Here is a 17,722-nt window from a genome sequence, read left to right on the forward strand (position 1 = left end):
ACTTCTGATGACCTAGAAGGATTAATGTATTATAAGTAGTTTTGGTTGTATTACGTTTTCTTTGGTACCCTTGATCTTAAAAATAAATTCTCCTACTAAAATTCATCTAGAACTTTTATTTGGTAAAGCATTTTCAGAAGTGAGAAAGTTATTTCTCATTTTTTTCAGTCCATTTTTTATGGAGTGAATAATGATAAATTTTGGACACCTTAAACCAAATTTCCTTAATAGAGCTTATGTTTGAATCAGTCCTTTGTGCCCAGAAAGCTAAAGCAGCACTCAATGGAGCAGATATATATGCTGGATGTTGCACACTAAAAATTGAATATGCAAGGGTAAATATTTTTTTTCAACACTTCACCAAAGAAATATGTATGCTTTGGATATACAATTTGTACTTACTTTCTTTTTAATCTTAACAGCCAACTCGTCTGAATGTTATTAGGAATGACAATGACAGTTGGGACTACACTAAACCATATTTGGGAAGACGAGGTAAGTATTTTATGCATTTTAGATGTACTTACATCTGCTGTCAAATTTTTACATGCAGTTAGAGTCCTTTTTCCTGAGATGAGCTAGTTCATTCCAATGATGAAAATCTTGTTGGTGAAGCTTTTGTTGCAAAAGACCTTGTAATGCTGGAAAAGAACCTTGAACATTAGTGCCCCTTACTGGTATGTACTGAGTTATTTATATTTAGTTCAACAAGGAGCCCACACATACAGGCACGCCCGCAGTTCAAGGACTTGCATTTCTCCAAGCAGCTCTCTCTCTTTGGAGGAGAGGAAACTGATTCAGAATATTACTTACAAACTGCAAACTTGCACACTGCTTCTCTATGGAAAGGACTTTTCCCCCAAGCTGGACGAGACATTAAGAAGGATAGAGGACTCCAGCAGGCTGACTCTACACTTCATCACGCACAACATCGGCATCAGCAAAAAGCCCTCTGAAAAACTCAGACTTGCAATTCACCTTGACTGCATACTGCATGCACCATCACCCCAAGTTTTTAAAGGAGGACACTTAACAGTACTTCAGACTTGCATGGGATGAATACCATGATAGACTGTGCCCACTTATTCAAGTTGTATGTATATATTGGTTTGACTTCCCTTAAGGTTTCAGTTGTAGAATTTAAAACTTTTCACTGACGGATACTAGATTTTATCTACAATGTTGTAAATCTTAATGCCCATTGCTGTAACTGTTAGCAGCTTAGATTCAAATTGTTAATTGACAAATAACCAGGGCCAATTTATCTACAGGTCTTGGGAATTATAATGCTCAACCAATCCACACAGATATTAAAGATAAAAGCATTAGAAAGGTGCATACTTGCTGCACTTGTTTACTTTTTTTTTCCCTCAATTGTGGACATTGAATAGAATAACATAATAATGAAAAGATGCATTATATGTAAAAGACGATTTTCTGTGTGGTTTGATTTTTGTAAAGTGGCTGTTTATAAGTTGTCACTTTTTGTAACAATTTAAGGTTATCACTCATGTTAATTTGTGTAACTAGAAATTTTGACATTTCAAATGTAGGTGAAAGTACCATGTGTGTTCAAGGTAGAATATATTTAAACTTGATAAATCTGAAAATAGGAGCATTTCATTTGAGATGCATTTTCACCTATAACTTATAAATGCTAGATTTCATGAGCATAGATTTGACTGGTAAAATTGTTCAACTAACTGTATGGCAATTCTGGAATATACAAATCAAAATGTGGATCTTGTAAAAACAAGGGGGCTGCAGTATTGGCTACATCTCAACTACAATATCAGTGTCTGAACCATGTGTTGGAAAAACTCACCAAGATGAGTATGTCTGTAGAAGTCAGTAAACTAGGAAAAATTTTTATGGCATCCAAAATATCTTGGGCAGTAGGGACTCCATAGTGCATGTACTCTTGCCAAAAGAAAAAAATGAGACAATGCGGTGATCCTTTGCATGTTTGAATATTTAGGACTTTGGGATGATTGGCCCCTTTAATTCTTAGCTCTCAGGAAATCATCTTGCCTTATGCATGGGGTTGCAGACAGGTTTGTTTGGTAATGCAGCTTTGGCTGGACCCCACATTTTTCACTATCACAGAAATCTGCTTGGCAGAGGCTTGATACAGTTGAATACAGTATTGAAAAACAAAGCCTTAGTACTCAAACAACAGAACAAGTGGTTGATGAGAAACCTCTCACTTCTGTTAAGTTACAGTTACTGAATATTCAGTTTTGTTTTGTTTTTTAACTCATTTGAAATAGTGAGTTTTGGTTACATTTCTCTTAATGTCTCTTAAAACATTTATAGATATGCTTCTTATTTTAATAGTGTTTATTCTTTGAAAAGGTCTGAATTTTACAAAAGCCAGCTTAGATTTTTATACAAGGAATTACAGTCAGAAAGTTAAAAATGTGTAAAGTAGGTATTTAAATAGGGAAATATAATTAAAGGAGGTAAAACAGAGTTTTAGTTATTTATGCTTTCAAGGGAAAAGAATTCTTTTTTTCTAATTCCTTACAGATAGATACTTGTCTGTATAGCAAATATCATATGGCAGTTTATGTTTTTGTTTTTGTAGTGACTTTAGCTTCCACTCAAGTTGATACTGAATTGTAACTTTTTCTACCAAAAAAAGAGTGATTTTATGAATATAACCTCATTTCAAAAAGTTCTTTTCAGCTCAAATTACCTTTTAGTGCAAAGAATTCATAGCCTAGACTCCAGAGAATCCCTCCAGAAATGTTAAGCAACACTTGTGTATGTGTGCATCTTTGGGGGGAGAAAAGGTCCACAGCTTCCAACAGATTTCAGACTGAATCCATGAAAGGTTACAAACCACTATTTATAGACCGATATATTCAGCGTTTGACTCTTCCTCACCCTTCTTTATGTGACCTTATATTAGGTAGTAAATGCTTCCAATAAAGAGAATTATTGAAGAGAAATATATTATGAAGAGAAATTATTAAAGAGAAGTAATGACAATGTTTGGCTGAAAGATACCTTGGAGATCATCTATTCTAACTTCTTCACTTTATGAATGAAGATTGTTTCTATGATTATATAGCAAATTACTGGTTAAGTTGAAATTTTATGATTCCCGATTCAGTGCTCTTTCCTTTATAGCACACAGTTAACTATATCAGTAAAACTAAGCCATGAAGATTTTATGGTGGTTTTGGTTTAAGATTCTTAGATCAGATAAGGACTTATATTTAGCATTTGGTGGCATGCTTAAGCAGAGGAATGTTAGCAGAATGGAATAGCAGACTGGATTGATTGAAGAGGAGTGAGACTTAAATGATGATGCTGGAAGCCGTGTAATGGAAAGACGGAACTCTGAATGTTTAGACTGGAGAAGAAATGACTGGGGAAATGGAGGATCATAGTAACTTCTAAGCATCTGAAAGGGTTCTTGGAGAAAGACTAAGTAATGAGTAAGGCTGTGAGGCCCTAAATGGAGTAGAATATATGTAGAGGACTAATTTCTGTACAATATAGAAATTAATTTTCTCATGATTTAGAACTAACTGAAAATGTAAGGGCAAGTAGTGAGTACCTTGTTACCAGTGTTGGGTAAGCAGAGGCTAGATGGTCCCAATTGATGGTCTTAGGGATGATGTAAGGAGAATTTAACACTGAATAAAAGTTGAACTAGATGACCTCCTAGGTCCCTTTCAGTGCTATGATAACTTGGAATAGGTAATTAAAGCAATACTTCTGTAGACTGAAGTGAAAATTAAAGTATTTCTCATCTCCCATAAACCTCATTTGTTTAGGTGACTAAGGATATGTAGAAAGCCTTTCTCTTTGAATTTTCAAAGATGAGAATGATCAGACTCTTCAGATACATTTAAAAAAAATCTTACTGAACACCATAATTTGATCAGCAAACTTACCCAAAGTATTATACAGTGATTTTTAAAATTTACTAACATAGGATGTGCTATTTTAGAAACTTAGAAGTAATTTTTTTATTGATGTCTCAGATTTGGGAAAATTGACATGCCTTCCCTAAAAATGTAGTTAGCATAAAAATTATCCTTTAGGAGTATTGTAGTACTCTCGTCCAATAATGTAGCCCCCTTGGTTAGCTTTAACTTGGCATATTTAAACTTTGGGGAGTGCTTCTAGTTCTGCCTGGTGTTAAGGTCTATAGACAATGGCCGGTCCATGGCACAATATGGACCAGTGATGTGAAAATTTCCAGCTCTCCAGTCAGTAGGTGTTTGTAAATATGTGTATATACATACAAAATACTCTGTGTTTACTGATTGTGAAACCATGTAATACAGGTTGTTGTTGGCTTATGCTGAACTTCTTGAAAGAAGCCCACTTTGAAAATGTGTTGCTGTTGAAGCTAATAGTATGCATCAGGTACTGTCTTTCAAAAGTACTGCACTTAAAGCTTGTTTTAAAGACATGTATTGGTAAAAACTTCTGTACAGTGTCAAACTCTAGCATTGTGTACATCACTTTCTGAAAAGTATCCATTCTTTCCTTTAACTTGAAAGTGTGATTGTATTTGGCATTTGCCAAAAAGATATTCTCAAGTTAAGTGGAATTTGTTAGATAGAATTATTTTCTTAAACTTTTGGTGTTTGTATTTAAATTGGATATGAATGGATGTTTAACGTTAACCAGGAATCACATTTCTCTTTTGAATTGTAATGGATGTTTTGAATGGGTGTTTCCCATGTGAGAACTCTGTTAAGTACTTGGGTCAAAATTGTTAAAACCATGTTTCTACTTTTGTGTCAGATAGAGGAAAGGGTCGCCAGAGACAAGCCATTTTGGGAGAACACCCTTCTTCGTTTAGACATGATGGCTATGGTAAGTTTTTCAAGGCAGAAGGAAGGTAGTATAGACAAACTATTAGAATTTTTGCATTTCTGATGAAGAATGGCACAATTCTTGTCTCTATTTTTCCTGCTCACCTGACTTGGTTTATGGGATCAGTCCCTTATAAATGTACCCCAAAGGAGTTTTCCCAAATCCTTTGTTTTCTTAGGCTATTGTTATATCACATAATCTTTGAGATAAATGAGAGCTATTGTTTGGGATTGAAAGCTTTTTTACCATTATATTTTGTTTTGTTTTGTTTTGGCTTTGATTAGTAAGGGGCTCTAGTCTGTCAGAGACCAGAAAGAAGTATAGCTCAGTAAGTGTATTTTCTTCCATTCTAGCAGTTATGAGTAAAGAGGAATTTAGAGTAATAAAAGGCAGAGAGAATGGGGTATTTGTTGAAAGGAAACATGTTTTTGGTTAGATCCTTAATTCTTTTAGTTCTGCAGTTGGTACTTCAGCTTTGGTTAAATTTGTATTTAATTATTTTTTTAAAACTTCTCAGTTTTAATGTTTGCTATGTTGATAAGTTAAGATTATGAAAGCTAGAATAATAATCTTCCCCAGGAAGAAGTTAGGTATCAGACTGTTGTCTTTGTTAAGTAGATGTTGAGAATTGTTATTGATAAAAGTTTAAACTGGTTATAAGTTCTGTGTTTTTAAATAGTTTTTTAGTTTTTAGCAGTAGTTATTGACCCACCTACTCTGTGGTTTAAAGCTGAAGTACAATTAGAGGTACTGTTAGAAGTGGTAGAAAATAGAAATTGCTATGTTGTACTCTTGGGAGTTATTATTGAAAAGCCACCAGTGTTTCCTGTTGTCTGAAATATTTTCAAATTGTGTACATGTTTGATGACCATTCTTAGCTGTGAGTTTTAGCTTATTCCCTAGTGTCTTTATTTGAACTCCAGGAATTTATTAACCCTGTGTGTGTGTTTTTGTGTGTATGTGTATTTGTTCAAGTTTCTGTGGTAGTCTATATTGCAGAAGAGATTATGAAACAATCTCTGTGTTATGTCAAAACAGTAAGTGTGGTATAGAAGGAAAACCTTACTACAGTCGTTTTCGTGTGTTCCTTGATCATTTTTCTTAGTTGTTTCTTTAACAGAGTAAATATTAAATATGGTCATACAAGTAGTTTTCTGATCCTGCAATGAAGAAACACTTATTAGGAATCTACTGTGCATTGTATAATGGAGGATTTCAAAAGAATGGCTAGTCAAAGTTTGTAGTATAGTTGTAGAGTATATAAATGTGTCATGGCAGTTAGCTTAAGGCCAAAAATTGGTTAAATGTTCTGCTAAAGGGGGTTAGAAAAATCTGTGAGCATATAAATGAAGGACAAAGAACTCTACCATAGTAATGTTGACAGAGACCGTTTTCTCAGTATGGCTTTTCAGGTTTGTCTTCACTTAATAAAATACAAGAAAAATTGCATAAACAAGAATATGTTATATGCCCTAGAAGAACTTTATATTTTCTAAAAGCCTATTGTGAAGTTCTTTGTCAGTTTCATGCCCTTATTTATTTAGAGTGTTTGTGTGTGTGTGTGCATGCGCGTGCACATGTGCGTGTGTGTATAAATATTAAAATGTAAGCTTACTTAAAGAGAGGTGCAAAATTCTTTGGAATGATGTTTGTTAAATAGGGATCATTCAGGTTCTGGAGAGTCCTGCTGAGGAGGAATGGTTATGGTGGGGTTGTGTAGGGGAGTCCATTCTGAGCTATGTCCATTGAAACATTTAACTAAGGAAAATCTGTTCTACTTTCCTAGGGAAGTAAGCAGAACAGGATATAGGAGATAGTGATAAATAAAGATTGATTGAGGAGAGAAGTAAGATGAGGAAATTGGGGAAAAAGCAAAGGTGACAGTGGGTGCTTGTGATATTATATTAGCCTTTTTACAAATGCTTCAAATCACAGCTGTGTCCCTTCAGATCAGCAGTTCAACAGAACAGGTTTATTTGCATTTTAGTGTCATATCATAGGTAGCTTTTCCTTTATGATGGCATGTGAGAAAGAAGGAATAGAAAAGGTTTATTTAATAGATTAAATTTATTCACATAGTGTATTATAGCAGTATAAATTTGTGCTTTCAGAATTCTTTAGATCTCTTAATTTGGGAAGCCCAGCCATGTGAGATGAACTGATAGAAGCCCTCATATTTGAAAAGTGGCAAAAAATAATGTACAGATTTGTTTGCTCTGAGCACAAGAAAAATTTCTATATTAATTGTTAGCATCTTTGGATATGGTTCCTGGACCAAAGATATTTTAAATATCAAAGATGAGAAAGGCCTTCAAAATGTTCAAGATGCTGTTTACATAGCATTTTTCCATATAAGTGAATTTTTTAAAACCTGAAGCACCAAAACATTTTGCATGAACTATTTAGTATAGGAAGCTTTTAAGAGACTTTTTTTTCTTATCATAATATAGGTAACAATTTAAATAGTGTAAGTAACATAATTTAATCCTGGTGGCCCAATGTCATAATTTAAAACATCAGGTATTCTTTTGCACTGAATTTAATTGTTACCTATGGCAGTAGATTGCAAGAGTTTTTGGACCTTGGTCAACTTAAGCAGAGTGTAAGTTTCCACTGCCCATCTACTGTACATTTTTCCACTTACTGTGAAAAAATTTACTGATAATAGTGTAGTGTCATTACTGTACTAACAAATGATAGTAGTGGGGGTAGGGCTGGGTGGAGTATAATATGCATGTGTATTTTTGCAATAAGGGTAAGAATGATATTTGACCCCAGTATATGTATGATAGTCTAAATTAGAGGCCAAAATACATAATTACAAGTAACTCACCATGAGCTATATTGATTGTCTTGATAAACTAGATTACCAGCAATAAGAACAGTTGAAAACCAAGACCAATTTAAGGCAACACTGATGATGTATTGATAAAGTATGCCGCCATAAAATTGCAGGAATTTACAGTACATTTGTGTGTGCTCAGTGGTAGTGTTACTGTGTTGTTGTGAATGGCAGCTATATTTAGAATACTGAATTGGAGTCCACATAAGCTGTAATAATGTGCTATGATACCAAAATATAGTTCTTAGTAACTCACCTAGTAGATGACAGGTGTCCCTTAGTTTAACGTAAAAATGAAAGCCAGTAACATTACATATTCTTCTTGAGAAATGAGGAAAGAACTTGGGTTTTTGGATTGGTTTCTTGCACACCAGGAGAATCGTTGCATGCACCCCAGAGTATGCTTCTGTAATCACTAACTCAGGAGTGCCTAAGATGTTGGTTTATATTTTTGAGTTACATATCTCCATCTTAGTTGCTTCTTCTGAGTTCTTACGCCTCTCTTCTTGCTGCTGTAAATGTGCCCTGTGCAGACTTTTAGTATCACAGTTTCTCCAGACTCCCTCATTCCCGTCTCTTCCATTCACCCTAGCTTTGTTTTTCCTGTTACTTCTAATCTATTATGGATGGGAAAACAGGATAAATTAAAGTTGTTTTGAACTACTCTAGAGTTAGCAAGTTGATTCTTAATAAAGATTCTTAGTATAAGAGACGGATTTGTTTGTGTTTCTGTGACAGCAGTTTCAGATACTCAAGCATTTTTTTCTTCTGGATTCTTGATGTTGTTTCAAAAAATGGAAGTTGCTGAATAATGACACCTCTGAGTATGTGTGTGTGGAGGTTATTAGCTAAATCTAGGGTTTTAGTTTCCTAAATTATAATCAGGGGAATAAAATACTAACCTGCAAGTACATTAATAGTAAAATATATTCAAGGGAACAGCTTTTCAGTGGAACTAAAGATGTTCTTTTTGTTATATCTGTATATAGTTTACTAGATTTCACTGTAGATTTTATTATATTATCCTCAAAAAGATGTTGGCAGAAGTTTTTTTTTTAATTTTGAAGTATAATTTATATATAGTGGCCCAAAGTTTTACACTGATTCCTCCTCTATCTGTAGCCTGATCTTGTATACTTTTTTGTTAAACTACTGTTTTTTAAAAATAAGGACTTAAAGCCTGGTATATGCAGGTCAGCATTTATTGGATCTGGTGCAAATAAATACATATTTTTGTTAATTCCCACAGGTTATATTTGAATATTCATACGTTTGAGTTTTCCTTGGATATACATCAACCTAGCTAATATTAAGTGTTTGTTTTTGTGTGTGGTGAAATGTGTCTGCTAAAGCTGTGTTTTGTTTTGTTTTGCTTTTTTTAATAGGATCCCATGGTCCATTATTACCTTTACCAAGTCGTTACAGAATGGGTTCTCGAGATACACCTGAGCTTGTTGCCTATCCGTTACCGCAGGCGTCTTCCTCTTACATGCATGGAGGAAATCCCTCTGGTTCAGTTGTAATGGTTAGTGGATTACATCAACTAAAAATGAATTGTTCAAGAGTCTTCAACCTATTCTGCTTATATGGAAATATTGAAAAGGTGAGTTTTCATTTTAAAAAATTATTATTTTTTAAAGTTTCATTTTATATGAGCTTCTTCTGCTAGGATATGTAGTAGGAAAATCTGAAAAGGCTGCAAATATGTGTGTCTTCTCATATTTAGAAACTGCAAGTTCTTTCAGTAGTGATCCACATAAGCTAAAAATCCATTAGGTAGGAATTCTAGAAATTGTTTTTTGTAGGTAAGTGATCAGAATAGGATGTTGGTACTAAAAATATTTTTTAAATTACTAATATAAGAAGTCCAAAACAGCAAGTAGTTTAATCAATTACTAGCATATTATAGGCATAAAGCCTATATATTTTTAAATCATTTCAAAGATATTCTAACATTTAACATGTTGAATTGTGGAATTTTGAAAAAGCAGTTACTTTCTTGGAGCTAGGTATGTATAAACATGTCTCAGAGTTTGGCCATAGCTATGAATTTTAGGAGAGTTCTAGATTCATATATTTGCCTCCCAAATACTAGAGTTCTAGTATCTTCTGAGGAACAACATACTTTAATCTCAGTCAGTATTTGAAGTTGATCCACTTTGATAGAATGTGTCCAAAACTTTCTGTCTGGAGGCTTACACTCAAAACGTAGCAAAACATTTAAATTTCACACATTTTGAAGATCTTTAAAATTGTAACTTTATTTTCACCAGATAACTCTGTGGTTTCCCCAGATCTGTGATGTTTTGTTTATTTTTTTATTTATTATTTTTTTCAAAGAGGTCTTTATTTATTTTTGGCTGCGTTGGGTCTTCGTTGCTGCGCATGGGCTTTCTCTAGTTGCAGTGAATGGGGTCTACTCTTCCTGTGGTGTGTGGGCTTCTCATTGCGGTGGCTTCTCTTGTTGCAGAGCACAGGCTCTGGCGTGTGGGCTTCAGTAGTTGTGGCACACGGGCTCAGTAGTTGTGGCTCACAGGCTCTAGAACGCAGGCTCAGTAGTTGTGGCACACGGGCTTAGTTGCTCTGCGGCATGTGGGATCTTCCTAGACCAGGGCTCGAGCCCGTGTCCCCTGCATTGGCAGGCGGATTGTTAACCACTGCGCCACCAGGGAAGTCCTGTTCAATGTGTTATTAATGTTAGTGGTACTTAATAGCTGTTTAGGGACTTTCCAAGGCATAGGCACTATCCTGAAAGATAGTCATACTTTATTCCATCTAACCCTTACAGCATTATATACTAAAATTGGAATAATATAATAGGATAAGTATGGCTCTGTCAAAGATGTCATGAAAACTTGTGAAGTATTGCCTGTTTTTTAAACTGCCCCTTCCTTGCCTAAGCCTTACTGGCAGTGCTGTCTCAAGGCCATCTTGTGTTATTTCTTATATGGTATCTTGTTTATTGCTTAAAGCAATAAACAACACTCTGAATAGTTGGTAATTATTACTTACTTTAAAATTTCTGACCTACCTACTGGAATATAAGCTTTAAGAAGACTATGTCTATTATGTTTGCCATTAAATCCCCAGTACCTAGCACAGTATGTTTATTAGAACATGTTAGGCACTTAATAAATACTTATTGAATGAATAAATATTGATGAGTCCTGCCAAATGTTATCATTATCTACATTTTAAAAGGAAGTCTGTGGCTCAGAGAAGTGAAATAAATTGCCCCAAATCACACAATTAATAAATAGCAGAGTCAGGGCAAGCCTATGCTCTTCTTTGGTGTGCTGTACAATAGAATTGTAGTCTTGCTTTTAAACTTTATTGAATTTTGATAAGAATTCTAATAACAGAGCAGAATAAAGTTAAGATTCCAGGTGATTTTCTTTATTTGACATCAACCACCTATAGTGCCTATTAGAAATTCTGTTACTGTAAAAGGGAATTAAATGTTCACCTTTTTGGGATTTTGTATTTACAGGTAAAATTTATGAAGACCATTCCTGGTACAGCACTGGTAGAAATGGGTGATGAGTATGCTGTAGAAAGAGCTGTCACACATCTTAACAATGTCAAATTATTTGGGAAAAGACTTAACGTTTGGTAATTATTTATCTTAAGTGGTAAATTTAAAAAATATTTATCCTTTTTATTAGAGACATTAATTTCCATTTCAGAATATCTGAAACTAGCAGCTATAGTGATGTCATTTTAGACACTTAGGGTCGTATAATTTAGATTTTCCATATTACTTATTCCTAGTTTTAGTTTTATGGTCATAAAATAGCATGTTAAAATGAGCAAGTTTTTTTAATTAAAGTTTTCTAATATGAAAATATATTCCATAGATTTTTCTTTCTAAGTGATGTCTAAACTGTAAGAGTGATTATAACTCAAACTAAATTTAAATATTAGTAAATATTGAAACTGTAAATTGCTACGTATGCCTTTTTTGTTAAGATTGATACAGGCCTATATGTTAACATTTTGAGACTGCCTACTTGCTGCTTTTTATCTAACAAACGTATGTTCTGTACCTCTTACCTTTCCGATCTTTAGTGTGTCTAAACAACATTCAGTTGTTCCAAGTCAAATATTTGAGCTGGAGGATGGTACAAGTAGCTACAAGGATTTTGCAATGAGCAAAAATAATCGCTTTACAAGTGCTGGCCAAGCATCTAAGAATATAATCCAGCCACCCTCGTGTGTGCTGCATTATTATAATGTTCCATTGTGTGTCACAGAAGAGACCTTCACAAAGGTAGGCACTGGAATACAAATTGTGTAGAATGTTCCTATTTCCTATATTAAAATACATCATGTTTTAGCATCATTTTAAAGTCTTGCTCTGTTCATCTGCTTTTGGTATTATTGGTATTCTGTTACTTATTTGGTACTTAATATAGTACATCCTTTGACCATTATACTTCTCTGGCCTCCATCCTTCACTGGTCTCTTTGTTGTTTTGTGGCTCAGTTGTTTTGAGAGTTGGAATTAGAATGAGGTACCCTTAGTCCTGCATTCAGAAAGTTCTTTTAGGGCTTCCCTGGTGGCGCAGTGGTTGAGAGTCCGCCTGCCGATGCAGGGGACACGGGTTTGTGCCCCAGTCCGGGAAGATCCCACATGCTGCAGAGCGGCTGGGCCCGTGAGCCACGGCCGCTGAGCCTGAGCGTCCAGAGCCTGTGCTCCGCAACGGGAGAGGCCACAACAGTGAGAGGCCTGCGTACCGCAAAAAAAAAAAAAAAAAAAAGAACTTTTACCATGTCCTTAGATCTCATGCGTAACAAAATTTTATATATCCCTGCATTTTTCCCTAACTGTAGGAAGTGCTTCAGAAAAGAATTGATTTTTCTGGAACACTACTCCCTACCTTAGGTACTCAATAAACCCTGGTCAGCTTTGAGAATATATATTTCAGTTACAAATCTTGTTTTTATTGTACAACACTAAAATTATATACATAGTTTATAGGATATCACTATTTTAATTGATTTTCTCATACACTTTGTTAATCTAAAAACATATTTGATTTAATTCATTCATGCCATACTCAAAACTAAAATGCTACCATAAAGTTTACTTTCTGGGGGGAAAAAAGGGTAGGAATCTTATTTTGGCTATATTTTTAATGGAGTTTTACGTTTCTTTGACAGTTGTGTAATGACCATGAAGTTCTTACATTCATCAAATATAAAGTGTTTGATGCAAAACGTAAGTGCACATTTTCTCTTTTTAAGTTTCCTGGTTAATTTGATAGGCAAATAAAAACTAGATTTGTGTTTCTTTGTTTTCTTTTAGCTTCTGCCAAAACACTTTCTGGGCTGTTAGAATGGGAATGCAAAACTGATGCAGTAGAAGCCCTCACAGCACTAAATCACTACCAGATAAGAGTTCCAAGTAAGTAAAATCGTGTCATAATTATTCAATGGGAGTTACCATCAGAAACATTGTTGATAATTTAAAAGTAATATTTATTGGTTGTTTTTTAATACAGAGAAGTTTGAATTTTAAAAAGGCATATAAATCCCACAACCCTCATAATTCTTATATTAGTTACCTATTGCTGTGTAACAAATTATTGCAGTATTTAGCAGCTTAAAACAGCAAAACATTTATTATCTTACTATTTCTGAGGATCAGTAATCTGTGTACAGTTTCGCTGGGTAGTTCTGGCTGGTAGTTCAGCCTCTCATGAGGCTGCCTGCCGTCGGCTATTATCTGCAGTCATTTCAAGTCTTATGACTGGCGGCTGGAAAATCCACTTCCACACTCACTCATGTGGTTCTTTGTAGGGACAGTAAGCCACATTGGCCATTTCATGGTAGCTCTTTTCTTTCCAAATGAGTGATTCAAGAAGCATGAAAGCAAAAGGCCAACAAAACAAAAGCCACAGTGTCTTTCGTAACCTAATACCGGAAGTAACATACCATCACTTATGCTGTAATCTTGTGGTCCCACTGACCAACCATGGTCCGGTGTAGGAGGCAGGGAACATTGGGGCCATCTTGGAGGCTGACTTCCATAATTCCTGTTGATCTTTTTAGAAGAAAGCAATAAATACATATGGTTAAAAAACTCAAACAGTACATACTGGTACAAATGAAAGTTAAAGCTTTCTGTAACCTCTAACCTTTCTGTCTTTTTCCTTTTATTCCTCCTCCCCAATGTATATATCTACATTTTAAAAACTTACACAAAATGGTTCTTCTATACATACTATTGTGTGCCTTGCTGTTTCCACTTAGTATATCTTGGAGCTGTTTCTCTATCAGCAGGTGCAACGCTACCCTGTTTTTTTTTCCCCAACAGAGTAGCTATTTTTAGTAGACATGTACCACAGTTTATTCAATTTATCCACTTCCCCACTGATGAACACTGGTTGTTCCCAATTGTGTTTTTCTATTAGTGCAGTAAACATCCTTATAGTTGCACGTTTTGTGTTTGTAGGGCAGTTTCCTCATAGTGGAGAGCATAAAGTTTTATATTTTGGTAAATGTTGCTAGATTGCCCTGTAAAACGGTTACACAACTTTACCACTTGTGGTATATGAAAATGCCAACTGCCCAACACTGAGTGTTGTCGGACTTTGAATTTTAGCAATATGATAGATGAAAAATGGTATTCCACATTATTTTAATTTGTATCAAATGAAACTGTTGCTCTCTTTGTTTATTTTCTCTATAATGGTAAATGGCCTCTTTTTTACAGTGCAAAGAACACTCAAATATTTAACTTTTGAAGTTTGTGCTGTGTAATTTACTTTGATCTTGGATCTAAAGAGTGTTGAAACTTTGTTTTTCTAAATGATAGGAGAAAAATTATTATTAATTTTATAAGGTGTGATGATGAATGATTGTGGAGGGGGAAAAATGAATACACACTGAAGGATTTATGGGTGGAATAACATATCTAGGATTTGCTTTAAAATATTCCAGCCCCTCAAGAGTGTGCGGAGAGTATGTGGATGAAGTAAGACTGCCAAATGTTGACAATTATTGAAGCTATGTGGATGTTTATTATACTGATCCATATTTTTTTTTATGTTTGAAAATTTTCTTAGTAAAAAGTTAAAAAATAAATAAGTAGGAATACCTCTTTTCATTTTACCTTTAGTCACAAAGGTAAATTTTAAATAGTGAGTCACGCTTAATTTTTGATGGAAAATTTTAGAAGACTTTATACGCATATTTGAGATATATTCAAAACAGCGTATGAATTGTAAACTCCTTGGAGACAGGTACAATTATTTCTTTTTTTATCCTCTGCAGTGTCTTGCAAATATTTGTTGATGTATATGCTTTTTCTTTTATAGGAATTTTTTTTCCTTAAGGAGCGATAACCTTTTTTTTTTTTTTTTTTTTTTTTTTGCGGTACGCGAGCCACTCACTGTTGTGGCCTCTCCCGTTGTGGAGCACAGGCTCCGGTCGCGCAGGCTCAGAGGCCATGGCTCACGGGCCCAGCCGCTCTGCGGCATGTGGTGGGATCTTCTCGGACCGGGGCACGAACCTGTGTCCCCTGCATTGGCAGGCAGACTGTCAACCACTGCGCCACCAGGGAAGCCCAGGAGCAATAACTTTTAATACTAAAATTCTGGTACATTAAGATACCAGAATTATTTCTGCCTGTTCTGAAAAGTTAAAGAGGAATGTATAAAATGGAAGTATTTTTGTGGATTATACTTTTTTTTAGCAATTTTAAAATTCATATGCCCTGTTGATGATCAGAGATTTAATACTTGCTCTCCTGGAACTTTTTCAGCTCATTGATATCTTCTTATACATTCCAGTCTTATCCCATTTCCCAAGCTATATTTGAATTAACTTTTATAGAGTAATTACCATTGGTAATATTTTCTGCAAGGTAGTTTTGCTGATGGACTTAGATAAGCCTAATCCTGATACTATTTATCTGTAATGTCTAATTCACTAGAAGAAATTGCGGGAGCCTCCTATGTGTCAAATAATGTTTAGAACAATAGGAATGTAAAAATGGACAAAGTTCTGGCCTTCATGGAGCTTACCTGCTAGTAGGTATGAACGAAAGAAATCTTGCCCTTACCTTACATAAAAATTTTCCTTCTTCCAATACTATGAAAAGGTGAAATATTGGGTCGGTTAAAAAGTTCATTCGGGTTTTTCTGTAAGATGTTATGGAAAAACCCGAATGAACTTTTTGGCCAACCCAATAATTTACTCCGCTAACTCAAGGTAATCATGAAAGTTTAAGGGAACTATTAACTTTGTTTTTTAATTTTTACAGATGGTTCCAATCCCTATACATTGAAGCTTTGCTTTTCTACATCATCCCATTTATAAGAAGAGAAGAGCATGTTAGAATTTATGTTTACCTTTATTACAACTTCAAAGCTACACTTCATTTTAAAAAAGAACTAAAATGGTTCATCTAATGTTGCCTTGCTTACTTTGATTCAATATCCTGTCCTGTAATAAATATTTTGCCTTGAGTAAATTTGTTGTAAACTTAAATATTGAATTGCTTTCATTTTAAATAGAATATCATAATGTAGACTATCTACAGCTTTCTTGTAGATTACACAAATATATGATTTCTAATCTTATTTTTCTTCCACAGTGAAAATATATTTGCATTCTTAATGCTAATTATCTGCAAGTATTTTTCCATTGTGTATGAGATTAATGCAGGTGAAAGTATTGCATTTTAATATTATAGAATTCCTATTATATGTTTAGATGTTTAAGTATGTTGCAGTTATTCGTATTAAACATAACTTGTATTTATTAAGTATTTTAATCAAGTTTGAGAATAACATTGCATATATTAAATTTTAAGTACTACAGATTTAGCTGATTTTATATTTCTGAACGGCTAACAGACATATGGATACACTTGTACAATATGCACTCAAACTTATTTAAACTGGTTTTTTTTTTTTTTTTTTTTTTTAAGTCATTGTCCATTTGTATTGACATGCCTCTGTTTCTAGTTCCAGTTTGGAGATTTTATAAAGTTACAACAATGAGTTAATGTGTTCATCTTCATTTGTTGCATGTGACTTGATCTTGAAAACACACCTGGTATTTGGCATTGAAATTTTAATAGAAGTTATGATTAACAGTTCCTCTTCTAGATAATCTGAGATCCACGGATGGGCTTTAGGGAGTCTGTGAACTCCCTAAAATTGTATGTAGAATTTTGGGTACTTGCATTTTTATTTTTTACTCTTAAATCCATCAGTAATATATGTATTTTTCTACATGGTACAAGGTATGAGGATCTAATTTTATTTTTATTCCAAACAGATATCTATTTCTTTCAATACCATTTATTAAACATTCTTTCTCCCACTGGATCTGTTTTTTTTTTTTTTTTTTTTTGGGAAAACAACATAACGCATACATAGGCAAGTAAGATACAAGGACTAAGCATTGTATTGAGAGACTATACTATAACACACATGTTATCAGGTTCACAGCTTTTTAATAACAGAAAACTGATCTAGCCATTTTATTTTCGTCTTTAAAAGAAGGGAGAATATGTTTTATTTACCTAGAGTAACTGTGAAGTCTATAGTTGGCAATAGCAGTTTTGTGATCCTGAGAGTTTTAAACAAATTTGTATACAGAAGTTTCATTTAGATCTTTTGAAAAAGCTTTATTTTGAATTTTAACAAAATTTTTAAAAAAGCGGTTTGCCTTAATCCTTTTAGAAATGATGCAGGGGTTTAAAAAAATTTTAAGAGCTATTGAACAGAAAGTTTAGATGGAAATTAAACACACACGTTAACATTTATTTCTCATTGAATTTTGACAGCAGTGGACCAATGTCCCTTTAGCCCTCTAGATCTAGAAAATCTTAAATTCAATCTAGAAGCATTTTAGACCCTTATCATGGAACCCAGTAAGTTACGCCAAAGGTAACCTGTGAATGGACTATAAATGTATGATACTGGGCTGTGTACCTAAGTTTACCTGACTTTACAATAAATGAAGCTTTTTCCCCTCTTCTGTAAGTACTTTTCTACATTTTTGCAAAATTGGTATGTCTTAA

At 34.2% G+C, this 17,722-nt stretch overlaps 1 protein-coding gene across 1 annotated transcript in view; it reads left to right on the top strand.

Annotated features, from left to right (window-relative positions):
- The window catches only part of HNRNPLL (heterogeneous nuclear ribonucleoprotein L like), a gene marked incomplete at its 5' end in the record, with an annotated part of 35,957 nt that extends 19,797 nt beyond the window's left edge, over positions 1 to 16,160 (top strand). The window contains 9 exons of the mRNA XM_079721217.1: positions 234 to 335; positions 423 to 495; positions 4,771 to 4,842; positions 9,070 to 9,287; positions 11,175 to 11,296; positions 11,753 to 11,954; positions 12,847 to 12,904; positions 12,992 to 13,090; positions 15,953 to 16,160. Coding sequence (XP_079577343.1) covers positions 234 to 335; positions 423 to 495; positions 4,771 to 4,842; positions 9,070 to 9,287; positions 11,175 to 11,296; positions 11,753 to 11,954; positions 12,847 to 12,904; positions 12,992 to 13,090; positions 15,953 to 16,008 — 1,002 coding nt within the window. The 3' untranslated portion in view covers positions 16,009 to 16,160. The remainder of the gene's footprint in view (positions 1 to 233; positions 336 to 422; positions 496 to 4,770; positions 4,843 to 9,069; positions 9,288 to 11,174; positions 11,297 to 11,752; positions 11,955 to 12,846; positions 12,905 to 12,991; positions 13,091 to 15,952) is intronic.
- Between the last annotated feature and the right edge of the window lie 1,562 nt (positions 16,161 to 17,722).

Source organism: Hyperoodon ampullatus (assembly GCF_949752795.1).
Source record: "Hyperoodon ampullatus genome assembly, chromosome: 15".
NCBI classification, from domain to species: domain Eukaryota; kingdom Metazoa; phylum Chordata; class Mammalia; order Artiodactyla; family Ziphiidae; genus Hyperoodon; species Hyperoodon ampullatus.